The sequence below is a fragment of the Pseudorca crassidens genome, chromosome X (assembly GCF_039906515.1).
Source record: "Pseudorca crassidens isolate mPseCra1 chromosome X, mPseCra1.hap1, whole genome shotgun sequence".
NCBI lineage: Eukaryota > Metazoa > Chordata > Mammalia > Artiodactyla > Delphinidae > Pseudorca > Pseudorca crassidens.
This window is the reverse complement of record NC_090317.1, coordinates 45,543,391-45,564,689: the sequence shown is the minus strand read 5'-3', so window position 1 is coordinate 45,564,689 and position 21,299 is coordinate 45,543,391. Positions and strand designations below refer to the sequence as shown.

Here is a 21,299-nt window from a genome sequence, read left to right as displayed (position 1 = left end):
AAGTAAAATTAAACAAAGCTTTTAATTTACTATATTATGACCCAATATTATAAAGGCTTTTCAGTCTATCCATCCACCCATCCCTCTATCTACATATATGCACAAAAGATATCTGAAATAATTTTCACATAATATGAATACTGGGGTAGTAAGAATTTGGGTGATTTGTTGATTTCTTTATTGTTTCCTATACTGGTTAAATGTTTAATAATGAGTATGTGTTATCTGTATTTGTCTTCAAATTGTTCTTATAAAGCACAAAGTAAATATACCAAAATGTTAATGTTTATATGTGGGTTGCAGGATTAGGAAGTTTTTTTTTTCTTCCTTCTTTATTCTTTTCTGTACTTTCCAAAGTTGCCTACAATGAGCGTCTATTATTTTACAAATAGAAGTAAAAAAATAAAAGAATTAAAGGAATGTGTAGCAGTTCTTTAAATGATTGCTGGTTCTTACCTGGGTTCCTTCTGTTGCTCCTGAATGATCTTTCTTCCTGGCCAGATATTGCCCATCTGTGACTGATGAAGGAGGGACTGTCCCATTGTCTCTCTTTTATTCACTTCAAGACAAACAAAAGCATGGCAGAGGGGTGGTGATGAGGGGGGGCAACGGAAACACAGCATGCTTGCAGAAAGGATCAACACAATCTTCATGTTCCCTACAAACAGGCTGAGCTCATGGAGTGAAGACACCACCAATAAGAATACACTAAGATTCCACAGCAGAGGGTCTATCACCCACAGCAGAGGGTCAAGCACCTCAAGGAACCATTTCCCGACAGGTCCGGTACCTGCAGGTTTGTGGCGCAGGGACATCCTGATTATCTCACTGCCGGTGCGGTAAGCAAAGCGATTCACTTTCTGGTCATAAAACCAGTCTCCAGTTGCCTTCTTCAGCTCTCTGCAAAGGAATAAAAGAAAATGACATATGGATTAAAAAAATGCCCTTGACATTCAACCAACAAAGGATGAGGGGAGAAATTCTAACCACAACTGGGGCCCCATTTCTTCTCTCTACTCAGCCATAAGTTAACACTCACATTTCCTTGGCGCACACCTTGCATCTCCAAGTACCATTGCTTTCCTGGATACGGCAGTCCCGACACACCAGGTGATTACAACCCCGACAAGTGTTGGTCTTGGGAGTCAAACGGCCCAGGCTCTCCTGGCACCGGGCACAGGTCCGATCACTATAGTGTTGGCTGCCCCTTTTGGCCCCTTTCCTTTTTATCTCCAGTAACTCATTCTTCAGTCGTCTGCCAAGACCCAAAAGAGAAACACAAGTGATTTGAAATCTGCATAGGCTGGATGGAGAGGGGTTGAGGGGTAGAGACAGTAAGACTATTTGGTTCTGTGGAAGCAACCTCAGAACCCAACCTGACCCACTGAGGAGTTGTAAACCTCATACACAAGTTCCTCTGAAAGTCAGATGAGAAGTATAAGGAAAAGTCCAGGTATCATTGGTTAAAGGCCTGGGAACCCATGATTTTTCTGGGACTCTTACCTAATCCTTTTCTCATCTGCTTTTCGGAGCTCCTCATCTCGTTGTAGAACACTGAGGATCAAATTCCTTTCCACCTCAGACAGAAAAGAGAGGTCAAGTATCTCCGACATGACTTATTCTAGTTTTTCCTTCTACTCTTCTTTCTTCAAAGCTACCAGTCCAGGAGAGCTACCCCAGAGTTACCTGAAATAAGATAAGAACTAATTTCGCACAGGTAATTTACTCCAGAAGAGGCCCACAGCCCTAGAGCCTTTCGGTGGGCTACCTCCCCCTTGAGCCAGGCTAGAGATAACATAGAAGTATGTGACCAATTTACCATTCCTACTCCCAGGTGAATCCTACCCTGAAAATGAAGAGGCTTTGATTTTTCAAGAAGAAACACTTATTCATGACTCTGCCAAAGGGTTGGGTCTTTCAACATAAGTCTGGAAAGAGCACAGAACAGCTGAGTCAAATTCCCCCTCCACCAAAGTGTCTCCTCAATCATCCAATTTTCAATTGTTTTAATGTTCTCAAGTAACAAGTCTATTAAGCCAAATAATCAGACAGCTGGTCTCTGTAGTGGAGAAAACCACACAGGGACCTCTGCCAGTTGAAACCCATTTCCCCTTTCCTGACCAGCATCCATGTTCCCAGGATGCAGTCAGCTTTCTGCTACACTTCAAAACTGCTGTCACCTACTCTATCTCCGAAAGTCCTTATTGCTAACACTACCTCAAGAATATCTTCACCTATTTCACGCACATTTGTTGAGAACTCAATCACAGGTATTGGGCAACATGCTGGGGATACAGAGATGAGTAAGGCACAGTTCTTGTCTTTAAGAAGGTCACAGAGTAGTAGGGGGAGACAGATACATAGCACAGTGTACTAAGTGCTATTAAAGGGATAATAAATTGTTATGGGAACTTACAGAAGGGAGTAACTAGTTCTATCTTGCCTAGAGAGGGAAGAGAGAGAACTATACATGTGGAAGGTTTTACAGAGCAGGTGGATTTTACCTTATAGAACAGAGTATATGTTTGTTGGTTGGGGAGAACGGTAGGAAATACAGGTTGGAACCAGATTATGTAGCTCTCAAATACTCCTAAAAATTAAGAATTTAAAAACTGATGACATAGACAACAGAAATCCATTGAACATCTTTGTTGTTGCTTTGTTTTTGATATTGGGAAATGACATACTCAAATTTGTTTTACAAAGATCACTCCAGCTATAGTATGGAAGACTGATTCAAAAGAAAAATTGAAGTACAGTTAGTAACACATTGTAAAATATGCATACTCCTTAGGCAAGCAATACCACATCTAAGAACCTACCCAATAGAAATATTCACATAAATGTGTATGCAAGGTATACGTACAAGAAAGTTACTGCAATATTATTTGTAAGAGCAAAAAGAAGTTCTTTAACAGAGAAATCATTAAACAAAACAATACTTCCATATGATAGCATACTATGTATCCATTTTAAAAATGTGGTAGATCTGTATGAAAATATGGTCCTGAGTGGGAAAAAAAGTCATTTCAGGACTGCACTTGAATGATCTCTTTGGTAAAGTATTTATCTATACATTTGTATATGCAAAGAAAAAGGTCTAGAACAAAACCCATTATTATTGGTTTCTCTTGGGAAGCAGAACTGCAAGGGGGCAACTTTTACTTTTTACTTTACATAGTTCTGATTTTTTTTTTACAAACATGTCTTACTTTTAAATTTCAAAAAAGAAAAAAATTCAAAGGAGACAGGGGGATTATTATAATAATCCAGACAAAAAGACAATCTAGGTTTACTTAACTATGCTTCTAACCAATTAGGCAGAGTCACTGTATTTCTGTCATCCTCTGGTTTCTCATCTACGAAATGACCTACCTCTCAAGCTTGTCAAGAAAATTAAATAATGTGTGTTAAAGGTCCCATCACAATGTTTGGAACACAAGTTTGGAGTACACGTACTCACTGAATCTGCTGCAGGGCAGGCCTAAACCAGAACAGGAAGAAAAAAGAACACAGAATAGGTTTGAGAAGTAGAACTGACAGAATGGAGTGACTGATTGAGTGGAGAGGATGAAGAAGGTGAAGGCAAAGATGCCTACTGTGTATGTCAAGGTTAAACAACTGACTAGTAACAGTCCTGACAGTGATAAGGGCTGTAAGAGAAGAAACAGGTGTGAAAATAAGGCAAGAAGTTTCATTTCAGTCATATTGAGTTTGTGCTGCATACTGGATATCCAGATAATTAGGTTCTGGAAGTAATTGGAGGCATAAAACTGTACCTCAGGAAGAGAGACTGCATCTGAAAATATAGATTTGGTTGTCATGAGAGTCAAACAGCCCAGGATGGACAGAGCATGAGAAATGAAATGAGGATCATACTTACCTTCTCTGCTCTCCCTTGAAACTACACAACAAGCACTTGTCACTTTTTAAAACTAATTACCGACAATACAATAGAGAGTATAAACAACACAGCAAAGTGACACAGGTTCCAGAAATCTCAATATTTTCTTGACTTCACTATTTCTTGGTCTTTATTGAACTATAAGATGCTAAGCCTCTTTCATAGGCCCTTTCTTAGGTAGTCTTGAGGAAATATTCTTAATTCTTATCCCTGAGGAGAATATATACTCTCCATGAGAACAAGGACTTTTTCAATATTCTTCTATGTATCTGGCCCAGCACTTAACACTGTATTTGGCACATTGTGTTGCATATGCCACCACTACTGTTGATCATCGTCACTATCATCATCACCCCAACAGTTCCGTTTATTGAGAATTTATTACATGCCAGGCAACAAGTACTTTACATATATTAACTAATTTAATCCTCACAACAACCCCAAGAATGAGTACTATTATTATCCACATTTTATAGATGAGGACTCAGGAGAGGTTAGGTTAACTTGCCCAAGAATAAACAGAAAGTAATTGCAGTTTCTGGGATTCAAGCCCAGGCAATCAGATTCTAGAGCTAGTGCTCTATTGGCTCTGTCCAGGCAGGATCGCGGCCAAAGCAATTATAAAATAAGCAATTATAAAATATTGAACAGAGCAATCAAAAGCATTGTGGAAATGAATTCCCATATGTGTGATTATGGCTGAAGAACTGGCAAAAAATCAGCGGCTCCTAGATAAAATAGGTATCACCAATTATCTGTCAATTAAAGACCAAGAATGGCACAGGCATACTGGAAATGAGAGCAAAACCAGATTTATTAGAAAATTGATGTTTGTGGAGAGGCAGCAGAGTTCTGTGATGAGACAAGCACATTGGCACAATAATGAGACCAAGTAATAGTAAAAGCCAAGGAAGTAACAGCATCATTGAGGAAACAAAGACAGCACCATAACAAAATGGAACTGCTAATACTATACATCTTCCCTTTATTTTTCACTCATGGACTTGACCAACCAGAATTGCCCCCCTCTGGAATCTTAAATTCAAAAATCCCTACTTTTCAATTACAGCTTACTCCCACTACACCTGTTCTTCAACCTCATCAAGACCACAGTCTCTTGAGCCCACCCTCCATTTTCTCTTGGTCTACTTGCCTCCTGTTGATCTATATTCCTTCCCTACCCATCCTGGACTCCAGATGGCTCAACATTTGAACCACTCTCACCAATATCTTCCATATTCATGCACCTTCATCTCTCTGCAGCAACTGTCCATCAAAATTCCAAACCTGTACCAATGCTATAGTAGTCTGCCTTTTCTGCTCCTATACCCAGGTCCTACATAATTCCTGGTCTACAATCTCAGCTGGACCCTCACTGTTACCCATAAGTCTTTTTACATGCCTTTAGTTCAGTTCCCTTACCTAGTCCTTTCAGGTTCTATTTTAAGCCTTCATTCATCTCACACCCCCTCTTCCCTTTCCCCTAGTTCCCATCAGACATTCTTGTTTCACCCTTGTAAAAAAAAAAAAAAACGTTTTTAGAATCCATCAGCCATGACCTCCATCAGCTCCCTGCCTCCTCTCCCCCATCACTTGCCAATGTGACTCCTTTTAGAAAAGCCACATCCCACCCCCAACCCCACCTTGGACCATAGGTTGCTATTTCCAATGTTAACCCTGTTACTAGCCAGCTCACTTGAGATGCAATCTTGCAGAGTCAGTAGTGGGGAAAATAAAACAGAATAAGAAAAAAAATTTTTAAGGCAAGGAGAAAAAGCATAGAAAAACTGAAACAAATAGAAAGCAAAACATAAGATGGTAAAAACAAGCTCCAACATCTCAACAAACAAAAAATATATGAGTAAAACTCATCCTTTTAAATACGGAGGTTAACAGACTATATAAAATTTAAGAATCCAGGTATGTGCCATTTCATGAGGGACACATCTATAACATAAAGATCAGGAAGGACTGAAAGTAAAAAAGATGGAAAAAATATACCAGATAAATGTAAACCTAAATAAAGTTGAGGTAGTTATATTAATATCTAAAAAATAAAACTTCAAAATAATAAAAGCATTATATAAAAGATAAGACCACTACATAGAGTAAAAAAACCTAGTATGTTTTATTAATAGGCACTAATAAAACACCTCCAAATATATAAAGGAAGATTATGTACAACTAGAGAGAGAAATTGAAAAATGGACCATCAAAATGGGAGATTATATAAAATAAGCTACAAGGATACAACACAGGGAATATAACTAATATTTCACAATAACTATAAATGTAACCTTTAATAATTGTGAATCATTATAGTGTACACCTGTAACTTACATAATATTGTACATTAACTATACTTCAATTAAAAAAGGAAAAAAAATGATGTAATCTATGTAAATTATCTAGCACTATACCGATAACTGTAGTCAACAAATAAAATAGTCTAGAATTTGTTAAAAAAAAAAGGGGGGGAGATTAACATACTTCTTTCAATTATTAATAGTAAAAGCAAAAAAAAAAGTACAAGCAGATAAAATATTACTAAGTATATAGACAAGTTGAACAAAATAAGCTTGATTTAATGGCCATATGTAGAATTCTATATCCAATTGGAAATCATATTCATTTTAAGCACATATGGAACATTTACCAACCCCCCACCACCAAATGACCATGTACTAGGTTATAATGCAAGTCTCAGTAAATTTCAAAGAAACCATTCTCATACAGACCATGGTCTCTGACCTCAAGGAAATTAAATATGAAATCAATAACAAAAGATAATTTTTAATCCTGATACTTTTAGAAATTTAAAGATACGTCTTAATAACTCATATGCCAAAGAAGAAATCATAACTTCATAATTGTACTAAATCTATCATTAACATCTTAAAGAAGAAACTTGCTGCCTGCCTCACCACCACCACCACCATGCCCATACCATACGGTAGAATGTTTTCTAGAAATTCAAAAAGGAAAACATGGGATAGAAACACTTCTTTTATATGCAATGAGTTAAGTGATATATTTTTATGGTAAATGGCACATCACGTTTTGAAAAATGTAACTCAGAAAAATAATAGGGGCACAAATAAGAAAACCAGACAGATTTGTGGTTAGAAAACCTGTCACTTTTCATATTCTCCCAATTGACGGATACAGCACTAGGATTTAATGGCAAAACCAAAGCCCAAGAAAACTCGTTAAGGCCCTTCACTGAAATTCAGTCAGAGGTATATAGTCAAAAGGGTAAGGATTATCTACTGAGAAGATCACAGCTCAGATAACATGAATGTCCGAACCCAAGCTCTGATGGACAATTTGTTCCATGTTAGTCATGGGGTGTCAAGACTCGAATGAAATGTCTTAATATAGCATCCTTGTGGGGCCCTCATGCCCACAAGAAGATATTTTAGAAAAGATGGTTTGTTGAGTTAGAAAATTACATATATTTATTGCTCAGGATAATATTTTAATGCAAATACTTACAAAGGCAAGAGGGAACTGAAAAATCTACCATCAGAATGGGAGGTTAATATACCTCTGTCTACTGATAGCACAAGCAGATAAAAACAGTATATATACAGACAACTTGAACAACACAATAATCTTGATATAATTGTAGAACACGTGAACATGTGTAGAATTATTTATCCAAATGGATATATCCATTTTATACCCTAATCTTGTAGATTAAGAGATAATAATAATTAATAAATGAACATTAACACCAACACTAACACAGCTAGTTTTCAAGAAGGGGTGAGGGGAGCTCTCTCAAATTATCTTAAATTCTGAAGACCAGTTCAACAGAGCAGCGATATTTATTAGTTATATGACCTTGGGCAAGGGCCTAAAATATAAAAAAGATTATCAAAGATATAGACGTCCTTGTAAGAACAGTACTTGACTTTAAAATCATTGTGGTGTCCCCAAAATGGAAACTGGTGTGAATTAGAAAAACATCAAATAATGTCCCTGCACTGGGCAGCAAATAAAACATATTTTTCCATGTTTAATTTGCTGGGCACACTGGTAACCTTCCCTCTCCCAAACATGCAATGCACATATAAATGTGAAGATGGTAATACTTATGCTCAAACTAGAAACTTCCACCAGATGTGGCCTTCTTGAAGGGAGGCACTGTATCTGGACTTCATACCCCCAAGAGCTTACTTGGCATAGTGTCTGATACACAATATGAGTTCAATAAACGCTTACTGAATGTCTTCACCAAGAAATCTATTTGTATTTATATGTTTAAACTTAAACTCACAGAAACTGAAGAGTGGTACTAGAGCTGAGAGCAAAGTATTTTTATTTTCCTGAGGCAGACTGGTGTCATGGTTAAAAGCATGGCCCCTGGACTCAGACTGCCTGAATTTGAATCCCGGCTTCATCAATTACTAGCTGAGTGACCTTGGGCAATGACTAAACCTCTCAGTGCTTCAATTTCCTCATTTGTAAAAGGAAGATAATAACTATACCTACCACCTTGGGCTTGTTATAAAGATTCAATGAGTTTTTAAAATATGTAGTGTTTAAAGTAATGTAAACACAGAGAGTGCACTCCAAGTTTTAGCTATTTTTATTTTTGTCAGTTTTTATATGTGCATTTGTGTTTTAAGATGTGACTGGGTCTTACAAAGTGACATTTATTTTCTATTAAAGAATACAGATGAAGTGTGAGGTAAACTGCATCTAGACACCATTTAAAGTTTCAGGCATTTTTTTTAAGTGAGAAACTATGCTGACAACTTTAGAGGTGACAGTGAATTCCAGAAATATTGACCCATGTTCAAGGGCACAAAGGCTGAATTGGTATTTAATTAGTCCTCTAAACCCACAAGTAATAATGATGTGCTGGTTTTGCACATAAATTCTATTCCATTATCAGTCATGTCCCACTTAAGTGATATGACAAAAGCATTTTGCTGTTTGGACCAAGGGCAATGGACAATTTTGGTAAAGTTTATACCTCACTGAAAATGAAAAAGTAAACCAGTGTCTTTCAAAGGATATTAGTTTAACCAAGAAACCCTGAATCAAACTGCTATTGTTAAGCAAATGATAGTATGTTTTACACAGAAACTGATGAGTGATATGAAAAGATCTGCATCACTGCATGTCAGATTCTGTATACTTTTGAACAGATATTTAGAACTGATCTACCTATGTCAAGAAACGTGATGGTATGCACATTTTTGAAAAATTAGAATTGAAATTGGGCTACAAATTATAATTGGTCATGAAAATTTGGGATTATAAAATGTCAGTGGCCTTCTATTTCTGGCCAAGAATGGATGGATTTTTACCCTGCCTGGACCCCCCACCCCCCAAAATGGATAAAATACATAAAACAATGGTGATTTTCAAGACACTGAATATCAGGCAATGGAAGACTGTGATCCTTGGGAAATAGGAAACAAATAGGGTGAGCCCTCTGATTTTCCAGGCTCACTGTCTTGAGAGAGTTTCCAGGCCATGGTGCAGGGAGGACGAATACAGGCAGAGCTTGGTGAACTCCCCGAGTGGAGGTGACAGAGCTAAAAGTCTGGCTAGGGTTCATAGGACAGAGTACCTGAGAGAGCCACACAGAGTGAGGTCTTCAGAGACCTGCAGAGGGTCTCCCTCAAGTATTCAGCAAAGGACTGATCAGCACATGGCATGCCTATGAGGAAATTACCCTAGGCCAGAGAAAGAACTCCAGCTGAAAGGATTGAAAAGAACAGTGCCTGTCACTCACACATGACAAGGAGTAGTGCCTGTTCCACCAGTCAAACTGGAAAACCTCATGATTCACAGGGCACTGGGCAGAGTACTCAGAAGGGTCTTGCCTACATAATGGGAAATAATGAGCCCTAGACTGTGCACTGCTTTGGTCCTGCCTAACAAATCTAAACAGAACCTGAAAGGATCAATCTCTTTCAAGTAATTCAAGTGCATCCCAGAACAGAGCTCAAGCTTATTTCTAGTAATATAAAAATATGCAGCACCCAACAAGGTAAAACTTACAATATCTAGTACCCAATAAAAAATAAACAGGCATGCAAAAAAGCAAGAAAATACATGCACAATGAGAAGAAAAATTAATCAAAAACTGACCAAGAACTAACACAAATGTTAGAATTAGCAAAGTCATTAAAACAATTATTATAACTGTATTCCATATTTCAAAAAGTTCAATAAAGACATGAAAGGTGTTAAAAAGACCCAAATCAAACCTAGAGATTAAAACACAATGTCTGAGATGAAAAATACACAGAATTGGATTAACAGCAGATTACACATTTCAGTAGAAAACATTATTGAACTTGAAGACAGCAATAGAAGCTATCCAAATGAAACAGAAAGAAAAATCACTGAAGAAAAAGAACAGAGCATTAATGAGCTATGGAACAAGTTTAAGCTGCCTAATATGCGTGTCATTGGAGTCACCAAAGGAAATGGGGGCACTGAAAAAATATTTGAGAAAATACTGGCCCAAATTTTTTTCTAAATTTGATGAACACTATGAATCCACAGATCCAAGAAGCTCAATGAACTTCATGCACAAGAAACAGAAAGAAAACTGCAGCACATGGCACAGCATAGTCAAAATTTTTAAAACCAGAGATAATGAGAAAATCTTAAAAGCAGCCAGGAGGTGGGAGGTGGGAGGGAAACACCACATTAGATACAGAAGAACAAAGATAATGATGAAAGCAAATTTACCACTGGAAACAATGCAAATGAGAAGACAGTGGAACATCTCTAAAATACTGAAAGAAAAATACCTGTCAACCTAGAATTCTAAACCCAGTGTCATTCAAAAACAGAGGTGAAATAAAGACTTTTTCAAACATGCAAAAATTGAAAGAATTAATCACGAGCAGACCTGCAACTATAAAAAATGTTAAAGGAAGTCCTTCAGGCAGAAGAAAAATAATACCAGATACACATAATAGAAACATGGGTCTATAAAAAGTAATGAAGAACACATGCTATAGTAAATATGTGGGTAAAAATATTATTTTCTTATTTAAATTTCCTTTAAAAATATAATTGACTCCTTAAAGCAAAAAATTAGAAAACAATATATTGTGAGGTTCAAAACATATGCAGAACCAAGTTAGAAGACTTACACAATCTGTTTTCAAGACATTATAAACCTACAGTAATCAAGGGAGTGTGGTAGTGGCATACAGATAGACACTGGAAGAGAACAGAGTCCAGAAATAAATCCTTATGTTTATAGTCATTTGATTTTTGATAAAGATGCAAGGGAATTCAGTGGAGAAATGACAGTCTTTTCAACAAGTGGTGCTGGGAAAACTGGATATCCATATGCAAAAAAAGTAAAGATTTCTTAGATATGACGCCTAAAACATGATCCAGAACTTGCTAAAATAGACTTTATTAAAACTAAAAACTGTGCTTTGAAAGATGTTAATAAGAAAATAAAAAGACAAACTATATAGACTGGAAGAAAATATTTGCAAATAGTACATCTGACAAAGACTTGTATCCAGAACATACAAAGAACTCTCAAAACTCTATAATTAAAAAAAAAAACTAAATTTTTTAAATGAACCAAAAATTTAAGCAAATGCATCACCAAAGAAGATATATAAATAACAAATAAGCACCTGAAAAAATGTTCAACATCATTAATCATTAGGGAGATGCAAACTAAACTCACAATGAAATACCACTATGCACTTACCAGAACAGCTAAAATTAAAAGTATAACAAATGTTGGCCAAGATTTGAAGCAACTGGAACTCTCGCACACTGCAATGGGAATGTAAAATGATACAACCACACTGGAAAACATTTTAGTAGTTTCTCAAAAAGTTAAACATATATCTCCCATATGACCTAGACTTTCCATTTCTAAGTATTAACCCAAGAAAAGCAAGAGCATATGTCCATGCAAAGACTTGCATGTGAATGATAGTAATAGCATTATTTATAATAGTCAAAAACTGGAAACAACCCAAATGCCCATTAAGAGGTGAATGGATTTTTTTTAAATTGTGGTATATCCATATAATGGAATACTGCTCAGCAATAGAAAGGAATGAACTACTGACACACACAGCAATATGGATGAATCTCAAAATAATTACGCTAACTGAAAAAAATCAGACAAAAAAGAACACACAGTAGTACATGATTTCATTTATATAAAACTCTAGAAAATGCAAATTAATCTATAGTGACAGAAAACAGATCAGTGGTTGTGGGAAAAGAGGGATATAATACAAACAGGAAGGAAGGATTACAAAATGGCATAAGGAAACTTTTGAAGGTAATAGATATGTTTACTTTCTTGATTTTGGTAATGGTTTCATGGGTATAGAGAGATGTCAAAATTTATCAACTTGTATAATTTAAATATGCACAGTTTATTGTATGCAAATTATAACTCAGTAAATTTGCTTTTTAAAGTTTTAAGATTAAATGTAACTAAACCTTGCAATCAGCAGTTTTACACTCCTAGAATACCTATAAGGCAGTAGCAGACTTTAAATGCATTCAAACAGTAAACTGTTTTACATCAAAGGGGCTTTTTATAAAGACTAAATAATACAGAGTAGATATGAAAATGTTTCTATTATTATTTTTGTTTCTTAAAAGATGTACTTCATCGTCTAACTCTTCCAAATGAAGAAGTTCCACGAGTTTTGAACCATTTGTTAAAAATGGGAAAAGACAGCATGCTGAGAGCTGAGAAGATGGAACAGCAACAAAACGTTTGTATAATTGTTACCTGAAACTACAATATGTGTATTGTTATTTAGTAAGTGCATCCAACAATGCACTTTTTTATTTTTAGATTTATATGTTTTGTGAGGTATCCTTTACTCAGCTACAACAGTCATTAAAATCAAGTATAAAAATAAACAACTTAGAATCAGACCTTCAGGTAGCTGTATCATAAACCAAGATTTTGTTTAAACGAAGCGCACAATGTCACTGCTCTCATCGAAATGAGAGCAAAGGTTGTCACACTATTAATAAATATTAAAATAATCTAAAAAGCATTCGTTTCATCTCATATCCTTCTTTATTTCTATTTTTGTAAATGCTTTATAATATATAATATTAGGACAGTGGCAAATATATAGTTTGTAAATAAATATATGTATATTAGGGGTGATTGAAATTTTTGGTAGTAAGGGAGAGTGATCAAAAAAGTTGGGAAATGCTTTGCTTAAAGAAGGGTGAAGGGAAATCATTCTTATGAATTGACATGTATTATTGTGATTCTGCTTGCATATAGTTATATGTTAATTAGGAAAGAATAAATCATTCTGATGACTGTAATATAGTTGGCCTGATGCAAGTAGGGCAACTTAATGAATAAGGATTTGTGCTGCCATAAGGTACATTCCAAAGTGGACTCTATTAACTAATTGTGACCAAGGCAATTATAGTGTCTGAAGCAGAACAATCTAGCACTGTCAGAATTAATACCTATTACGTGTGTGGGTTTCTAAAACATGAATGAAGCATAGCTAGCAAAATCCAGCCCACTTTGGGAAAAAAAACTAATTATTTGAAAATCTAAAGGTAAAAGAGAGTGGATCTTAGAGCATAGAAAAATGAAACCAAAACAGGTTATGTGGTGAGTCTGCAGAACTCAAAACAAACAAACAAACAAAAGAACTCCATGTAGTAAAGAAAGCTTCCAGGGATGCAGGGCTTCCCTAAATCCCCTTGTTTGGATCCAGCCACCTATGCACCAAGGCACCAACTGAGAACATCGTTTTGGTTGGTAACCAGCTGAGTGAGCATGCAACATTGCTTATAGTCAACAAAATGTTTACATTGAGATACTGTGTTGGTTATTTTATCAATTGTCCCTTTCAACTCCCATCTCCTCAAGTCCCTTCTGGATCCTAGATTAAATAATGTAAATGTATCTGGTCCCAAAGATTCTTCTGTGAGACCTCCCTCTCCTGTGCTGGTAGTTATCTCTGAATGTCTGTGTGATTTCAGGCCTTCAAAATCCTACTTCTTCCCCTGACCTGGAGCTCTGCATTCTGCACTGTTTACAGAATGCTCACTAGTTAAGAGGGCCAACTATGTGCTAAGTGCTGTGCTAGCTGGCTAAGGACAAAACAATGCAGAGTACCTGCCCACAAAGAACACACAGTCTATCGAAGGAGATAGTTAAATAATCATAAAAGAACATGGTAATCAAAGAAATATACACACAGGGTATTATGGGAATGCTAAGGTGGTACACCTATTCCAGCTTGGGGAAAGGGGACTAGAAAGAAACACCAACAGTGGCACATGAACTAGCTGTAAATAATGTCTACCAGTTAGTTAACCAGGTAGAGGGCACAGCATTTACAAAAGCAAAAGCACGGAGGCACAAAGCAATCTGGTATAGGCAAGGAGTGCACTGATACTGTATATCAAATTGTAAGGAAGGATGTGGAAGAGGTAGGTGGGGATCAAAGGAGGAGCTTGATATGCTATGCTCAGAAACATGGATAATTAGCCTTTGACCATGGGAACGACTGAGGACTTTTAGGGAAGGCAAGGACTCATTAGATCACTCTGACAGTTTTTCAGAATATAGATTTGAGGAGGCTCTGGTATAAATCCAGGGGGAAGATAATGAGAGCCCTAAATAGAGGGCAATGGTAGTAGAGATGAAAAGGGGCATACTGAAGAATTAACACTGGTGTAAAATCTGCAGGACCTGTGAATATTCTGTAACACAGAACAGTCTCTTCTACTAGGACTTGGAGTTCTGATGTGCTAGATTTCTTTTTTTTAATTAATTAATTACTTTATTTTTGGCTGCATTGGGTCTTCATTGCTGCGTGCGGGCTTTCTCTAGTTGCAACAAGTGGGGGCTACTCTTCATTGCAGTGCGCAGGCTTCTCATTGCGGTGACATTTCTTGTTGTGGAGCACGAGCTCTAGGCACACAGGATTCAGTAGTTGTGGCACGCGGGCTCAGTAGTTGTGGCTTGTGGGCTCTATAGCTCAGGCTCAGTAGTTGTGGCACATGGGCTCAGTTGCTCCGCAGCATGTGGGATCTTCCCGGACCGGGGCTCGAACCCATGTCCCCTGCATTGGCAGGCGGATTCTTAACCACTGTGCCACCAGGGAAGTTCCAATGATGTGCTACATTTCTAACTAAGAGCAGCATGGCATAGAAAAGTACCTACAAGCACTGGGTCTGGAGCCAGGTTCCAAGCACAGCTTCACTACTTTTTAGCTGTGTGACCTTGGGCCAGTTACTCAACCTCCCTGAGTCTCAGTTTCCCAATCTGTAAAAATGGTGATTAATAATAACAGCTCTTGCTTAAGGCTGTGAGGATTCAAATATATGTCATGATTAAAGGGCATAGCATAGTGCCTGGCCTAGAATAAGCAATCAATTTTGGTAGCTGTTTAATTTTATTATTATTAACCATATGCTTTAGAAAATATATGAGCAAATTGCAGTTTTGAAATCTTACTATGAAATTTGAGAAATCGAATCAGTATTCTTGCCCAGATGGAAAGTCACCTCTCTGCAGGGAGGTAGCTGACAAGCGTAAATATTAAGCAAATATTAGTAATTAGATATGATCAGTTTAAAAGATATTTATTTATACACTGTTCCAGACAGAGTTTAAAGTGACTCACAGAGATGCATAAAACATAACAAAATAGCATAAATTTAAAAACTAGGATCAAAAAGAAGAAAAGCAAGAGTGGAGACAAAATAGAGGTGTGAGAATCAAGGCTACAAAACAAAAGGGCAACTGAGGCTTCCCAGTGGTCGGCTGGGGTCCAGGCCCCCGCAAGCCCACCCATGGAGCAAATCTACAACTCAGACAACATACCCAGGCCTGCCCGCACTGGGGTCCTTTCTCAAAAGCGTTATGGTAGCCAAGGTGTTTTTCATTTTCCCCTAACAATGAGAAATGTATAATAGCTCTCAATTTTACAAGATTCTGATTTTGGGTTTGCAGTAAGGTTCTCTTGTCCCCCACAATCCTTTCCAAAATAGGTTCTGCAAATGTGGAGTTTGCATGTACTGAGGCATTTTGCAGTTTTACCTCCTTTTAATATATCTACCAACTGATGAAGAAGAAGAAGAAAGGAAGAAGAAAGCAGCTAACACTTCTATAATGTTTACTATGTACCAAGCACTTTTCTAAGCACTTTACATACATGGAGTCATTTAGTCTCACAATCATATTATGAGGTAGGTACTATTATTATAATTCTTTGCAAATGAGGAAAGTGAGACACCCATCGAGCAAATAACTTGCCCAAGGTCATATGCCCTATAAGGAACAGTCTGGTTTTTGAGCCCAGGCAGTCTGATTCCAGAGTCTGAGCTCTTTATGCTATAGGGTCTCTTCATATTCTGATAATACTGCTTGTACATGGTAATATTTGGAAAAGGGGACATCCTTCCCACAGGAGCTGGAGGTACAGTTTTTTAAAAGTCCTCAGCTAATATCAGATGAATGTTTGAAAGGCCAGTGGTCCAGCTTACCTTACCTTACCTTCTTACCCCTGACCTCCCCACACAATAACGTGCACCAGGCTCAGAGCAACTCTACACATGGGAAAGGACCCATTCTCCTCATCCAGGACACCCCTTCTAAATGATGGTAGGAGTATATATGGGGGGAGTAACTAAAATATAATCTCTTTTGTTAGCTCTTAGAAACACAGATGGGGACAGTTCCCTCCAGATTGAATCCACATTGTTACCTTTCAATACCACCAAATTCTGTTCATAAACAGTTTGAAGAAATTCCCACTTAAAATAATATATATTAATACTTCTCTAAAGTAAGTGCCAGAGGGAAGTGGGATGTCTTAAAATATATATATTTCTCCTGCAGAGTGGTTATTTTGATACATGGAAATGTGGTCTTATTTTCATGATTTCACACTTTTCCTGCTCCTCAGCAATTCCAGGCGTCTTAAACCTACCACCGATCCTAGAAGGCAGATCTCCATAAACGTGGTACATAGAAGTAAGTAGAAAACAAGACCATGTGTCTAAACACTCCCCTCAGCAACAGGAGAAATGCATTTATTAAGACAAATCCCATTTGGCTTTCCAGCTTGCAAGATGTACACTTCTTAGAAGCTTCCTCTCACAGGAGCCAGACAGGCTCACTAGAACCCCATGAGGTTAATGGGGAGAAGGATGGCCAGTTCATCCCCTCCTCTGCCCAAGTCACTTTCCTTAACAGCCCAAAAGCTTTTTTAAAAAGATAAAAAATCCACAACTAAAAGAACAGAATGCTTTAAAATCCAGGTTTATATGCATAAAACACTTTATTTTTAAGTCTGGTGATAGCCGACACATTGTCATTTTTCAATAAGCCTCATCACCCTGTGAAACTCCATTATCTTTCCTTAGTCAACAAGCTTTGATAAACCAGCATCCCCCCAGGGAAGACCCTCTTCTCCTGCCTGGGTCACAGATGGTGGGGATTTCTAAACTGAACTCTAGCTAGCATTTAATTCTTTCTTGTAGGCCACATCACCTAAAAATCACTCACACAGTCCCCTTAAATAAGAAATCACGATGGTTCATGACTAATCCAGCCCATGTTCACACATAACTGTGATTTCATGCATTTGGTTTCTTTTTTAATTTTAGGGATGCTGTGATCTAGCTATGGCCACAGAAACCTTAAACACAGTGAAATAACCTGCAGGTGAACTTAAATTGAACTATATATATGGCAGATAATTTTAAGGTGCTATTTAAGGCCTGTAAGACATAAAATAAATGCTAATTTCTTTCAAATAAAACATTAATAAATGTATACATGAGTATATGTACACAAAAGAGTAGGTAAAAATTGGAGAATATAAAATAAAGATAAAGTGTTAACATACAAGCTCTCTTTCCCTCCTAAGCTGCTTAACCATAATTACTTGACACATTACATCAAATCCCTAGAACAAGGTTAGTACATGTATTATCAACATCTGGTCTATAGCTAGAAGCAATGTCCTAATATTAAAAAAATACTGAAGTATTATAAAAAATTTAAAACTGCTATAATGTTCAAATTGCATGTATTATATATTTGTTTTGTCTTCAATTCTGACATAGCATATAAAAGTACCTTTAAAAGTTCTAAGCGGGGAAGATATATGAATTTTCGTAATGCAGTTAATATAACTTACAATAAATCAAGGCACTCAAAATGTCTAGATGGACTTTCCTAGCCCCACATGCATAAACATGTGACCTTAGTATTACACATTCAGTAATCAGCATATCAATGAGGATGCCCTTTTATTTTATAAAAATTAATAATCTCCCCCACTAGATAATAAATTGTTTGAGAGAAGGGACTTTGTTTTGTTCACTTCTGTACCCTTCAGTGCCAAGAGTGCTGTCTGGCACATAATATGCACACAATAAATATTTGTTGAATGAATGAGCTGGCATCAAAAATACTATATATCGGGCTTCCCTGGTGGCGCAGTGGTTGAGAGTCCGCCTGCTGATGCAGGGGACGTGGGTTCGTGCCCCGGTCTGGGAAGATCCCACATGCCGCGGAGCGGCTGGGCCCGTGAGCCATGGCTGCTGAGCCTGTGCGTCCGGAGACTGTGCTCCACAACGGGAGAGGCCACAGCAGTGAGAGGCCCGCGTACCGCAAAAAAAAAAAAAAAAAAAAAAAAATACTATATATCATACTCAGCCATACCCAAGAACTTATCACCCAGGACTTCTCCACATTTGATATCATTAATTCAAATATCCCACTCTTAACTACAATCCCCTGTCCTTCTGGCCTGTTCACTCAATAACCTCCCCCAGCCCTACACCAGTTCTCAGACCTCATGGCAGGGAAGTAGTCCTCCATAGACCTTTCACTCCCACCCTGTCAGCTCCTTCCTGTCTTCACTTCCTTTCCTAGACAGTTTGGATTCTATTGTTTCAACTGCACTCTTGTCAATATCCTCAATAACCCATTTTCATTGCAAATATCTAACAAAAACGTAACCCTAGGAGAGCCCAACTGTTGTGCCTTATGCCTGCACTGGGACTACTGATATCTACTGAAGAAAATAATCACAATCTGGTAGATTATGATCAATATGAATTCTTGGTTGCCAAGCTCACTTCAACACTGCCTGACACTCCAGCTATGCTTCCCTAGTCCTAGCTTGCTCTCCTGCTCACCACAATATTTCAAACCTTCTTCAAGCACCTCAATACTCCAACCCAAACCCTGCTCCACTTCAACCCCTGCTCTAAGAGGATGACCTTTCCTCTTCCATCATAGGGAAATATACACACTCTCAGACAAGTTCCTGCCACCAAGTCTATAAACCTATTTTCATCTATATCTGTTCACTTTTTGTTCTTCCCAACTGTAATGTCCTTCCTCTTGTTTAAGGGTAATCTCTCCATTTCATTCTGGATCCTCTCCCATCTGGCATGAGGACTTTACTCAGTAAGGACTTTGCTCTATCAATTACCTCTTCCTTCCCATCAGCCTTTAAAGACATCTAAGTCCTCCTAAATTTAAAAAAAAAGAAGAAGAAAAGAAAAAATTTCTCTGGATCTCAACCCTTCCCCTACTACCACCCTTTCCTTGCTCTTCAGAGCCAAATTTCTCTAAGGAATTGTCCATATCCACTGCCTCCACTTCTTCATATCCCCAAACATTTCTCAGCCCACCAAAGTCTAGAATTCCTCCCTCCACTCCCCTGAAATTGCTCTAAGGTCAACAAGAACCTCCTAAATCCAATGGACAGTAGTCAGTTTTTATTGTCGTAGACCTCTCTGAATCTTCAGCAACACTGACCATTTTTCAATGGAGCCATTCCATTTTGAAAAACTTCTCCTATTGATATTCAAGTAGATGCACAAACATATATCATAAGGATGCTCAATGTTTAAACCAGAAAAATATATATATACAATTTAAGCATCAATAAGAAACTGATTAAATAAACTATGGTACATACATATAATGGAATACTATGTCACTGTTAAAAAGAAAGAGGTAGAAGACTTCCCTGGCAGTCCAGTGGTTAAGACCCCAAGCTTAAACTGCAGCACTGCAGCAGGCACAGGTTTGATCCCTGGCTGGGGAACTAAAATCCTGCATGCCGGGGGGCACAGCCAAAAAAAAAAAGAGGTAGTTATATATATATTGACATTGAAAGCATGCCAAAAATATTAAGTAAAAAATACACTGCAAAACATATATACTATAATTCCATTTGTATTTTGTAACATATAATTGCAGACAGGATGGATGGATGGATGAATAGATGGATGGAAGGAAGAAAGGAAATATTTCATATGGGCATGGAAAATGTCTGAAAGGGGATACAAATTTAATATTGTTACCCCTGGTGAATGGGATGCAGAGAAGAGAATGGAAGACTTATATGTTATCTTTTATTGGGTCAAGTAATAAAAATGTAGTCAGATTCCTAAGCACACCAACATTTCCAAAGTAGGTAAGAAAGAAGTTCAAAGGAGATCAAAAGGGAATGGCCAGAGAGACTGTGTAAGATATATTTTAGTGTTCCAGAGATAAGGGAGGAGAGAAAGGTGGTTAATGGTTTCAAACATGGAAAAATAAAAAGAAGAGGTAAAAAATAAGAAGAGGTAAGTGTCCAATAAACCAAGAGCATGAACAGATAATTCTTGAAGGAGGAAGATCAAATGGCCAATAGATGTAAAAAAGAAAAAGTTTCACTCTTACTGGTAATAAAGATTATTTTTATCTTTGCCTATCAATTAAGCAAAATTTTAAAGACAATATTTAATTTTAAAAGGGAAGATGTAAGAAGTACTCGCATACTTTGTTGGCAAATGCAAATCAGTTTTGAACTAATAAGGACCTACTATAGAGCACAAGGAACTCTACTCAATATTCTGTAATAACCTATATGGGAAAAGAACCTTAAAAAGAGCGGATATTTGTATATGTATAACTGATTAACTTTGCTGTACAGTAGAAACTAACACAACATTTTAAATCAACTATATTCCAATAAAAATTAAAATAAATAAATAAATTTAAATTTGATTTCTAAAAAGCCGAACTTCAACTTCTCACAATTGCGATTAAATCACTGATTATATATTATGTTCTTTTTTTTAACACATACCTCCCCTGCTGAAATAAGTTCTACCAAAAAAAAGGCCATCGTCTACCTTCTTCTCTACTATATCTCAAGCACCTAGCCTAGAAACTGGCACATTGTTGGCTCTCAGTAAATCAACCCATACTTTCTGAGAAATTACAAACAATAGTTTAAAGACACTGATACTAAAGCTATTCTGATGCCTGAGTTGACAGAAATACAAACAAGAAACAGTGTAGAGGTCATGGAAATTTTCCATCTCTTACGAATTACTCAAGTTCAAGGTAGGTTTAGAT

General features: G+C 37.2%; 1 protein-coding gene across 11 annotated transcripts in view; it reads right to left on the bottom strand.

The window, feature by feature from the left end:
- Nucleotides 1–21,299, bottom strand: part of SYTL4 (synaptotagmin like 4) — a 197,017-nt gene that overhangs the window by 75,568 nt on the left and 100,150 nt on the right. For 10 of the 11 annotated variants that reach the window (XM_067723358.1, XM_067723359.1, XM_067723362.1 and 7 more), the window contains 4 exons: nucleotides 1,504–1,686; nucleotides 1,040–1,255; nucleotides 791–900; nucleotides 457–559 (listed from right to left, as the gene is read on the bottom strand). In XM_067723358.1, coding sequence (XP_067579459.1) covers nucleotides 457–559; nucleotides 791–900; nucleotides 1,040–1,255; nucleotides 1,504–1,613 — 539 coding nt within the window. In that variant the 5' untranslated portion in view covers nucleotides 1,614–1,686. Of the gene's footprint in view, nucleotides 1–456; nucleotides 560–790; nucleotides 901–1,039; nucleotides 1,256–1,503; nucleotides 1,687–1,845; nucleotides 1,929–21,299 lie in introns of all 11 variants that reach the window. The other variant, XM_067723361.1, reaches the window with a different exon arrangement.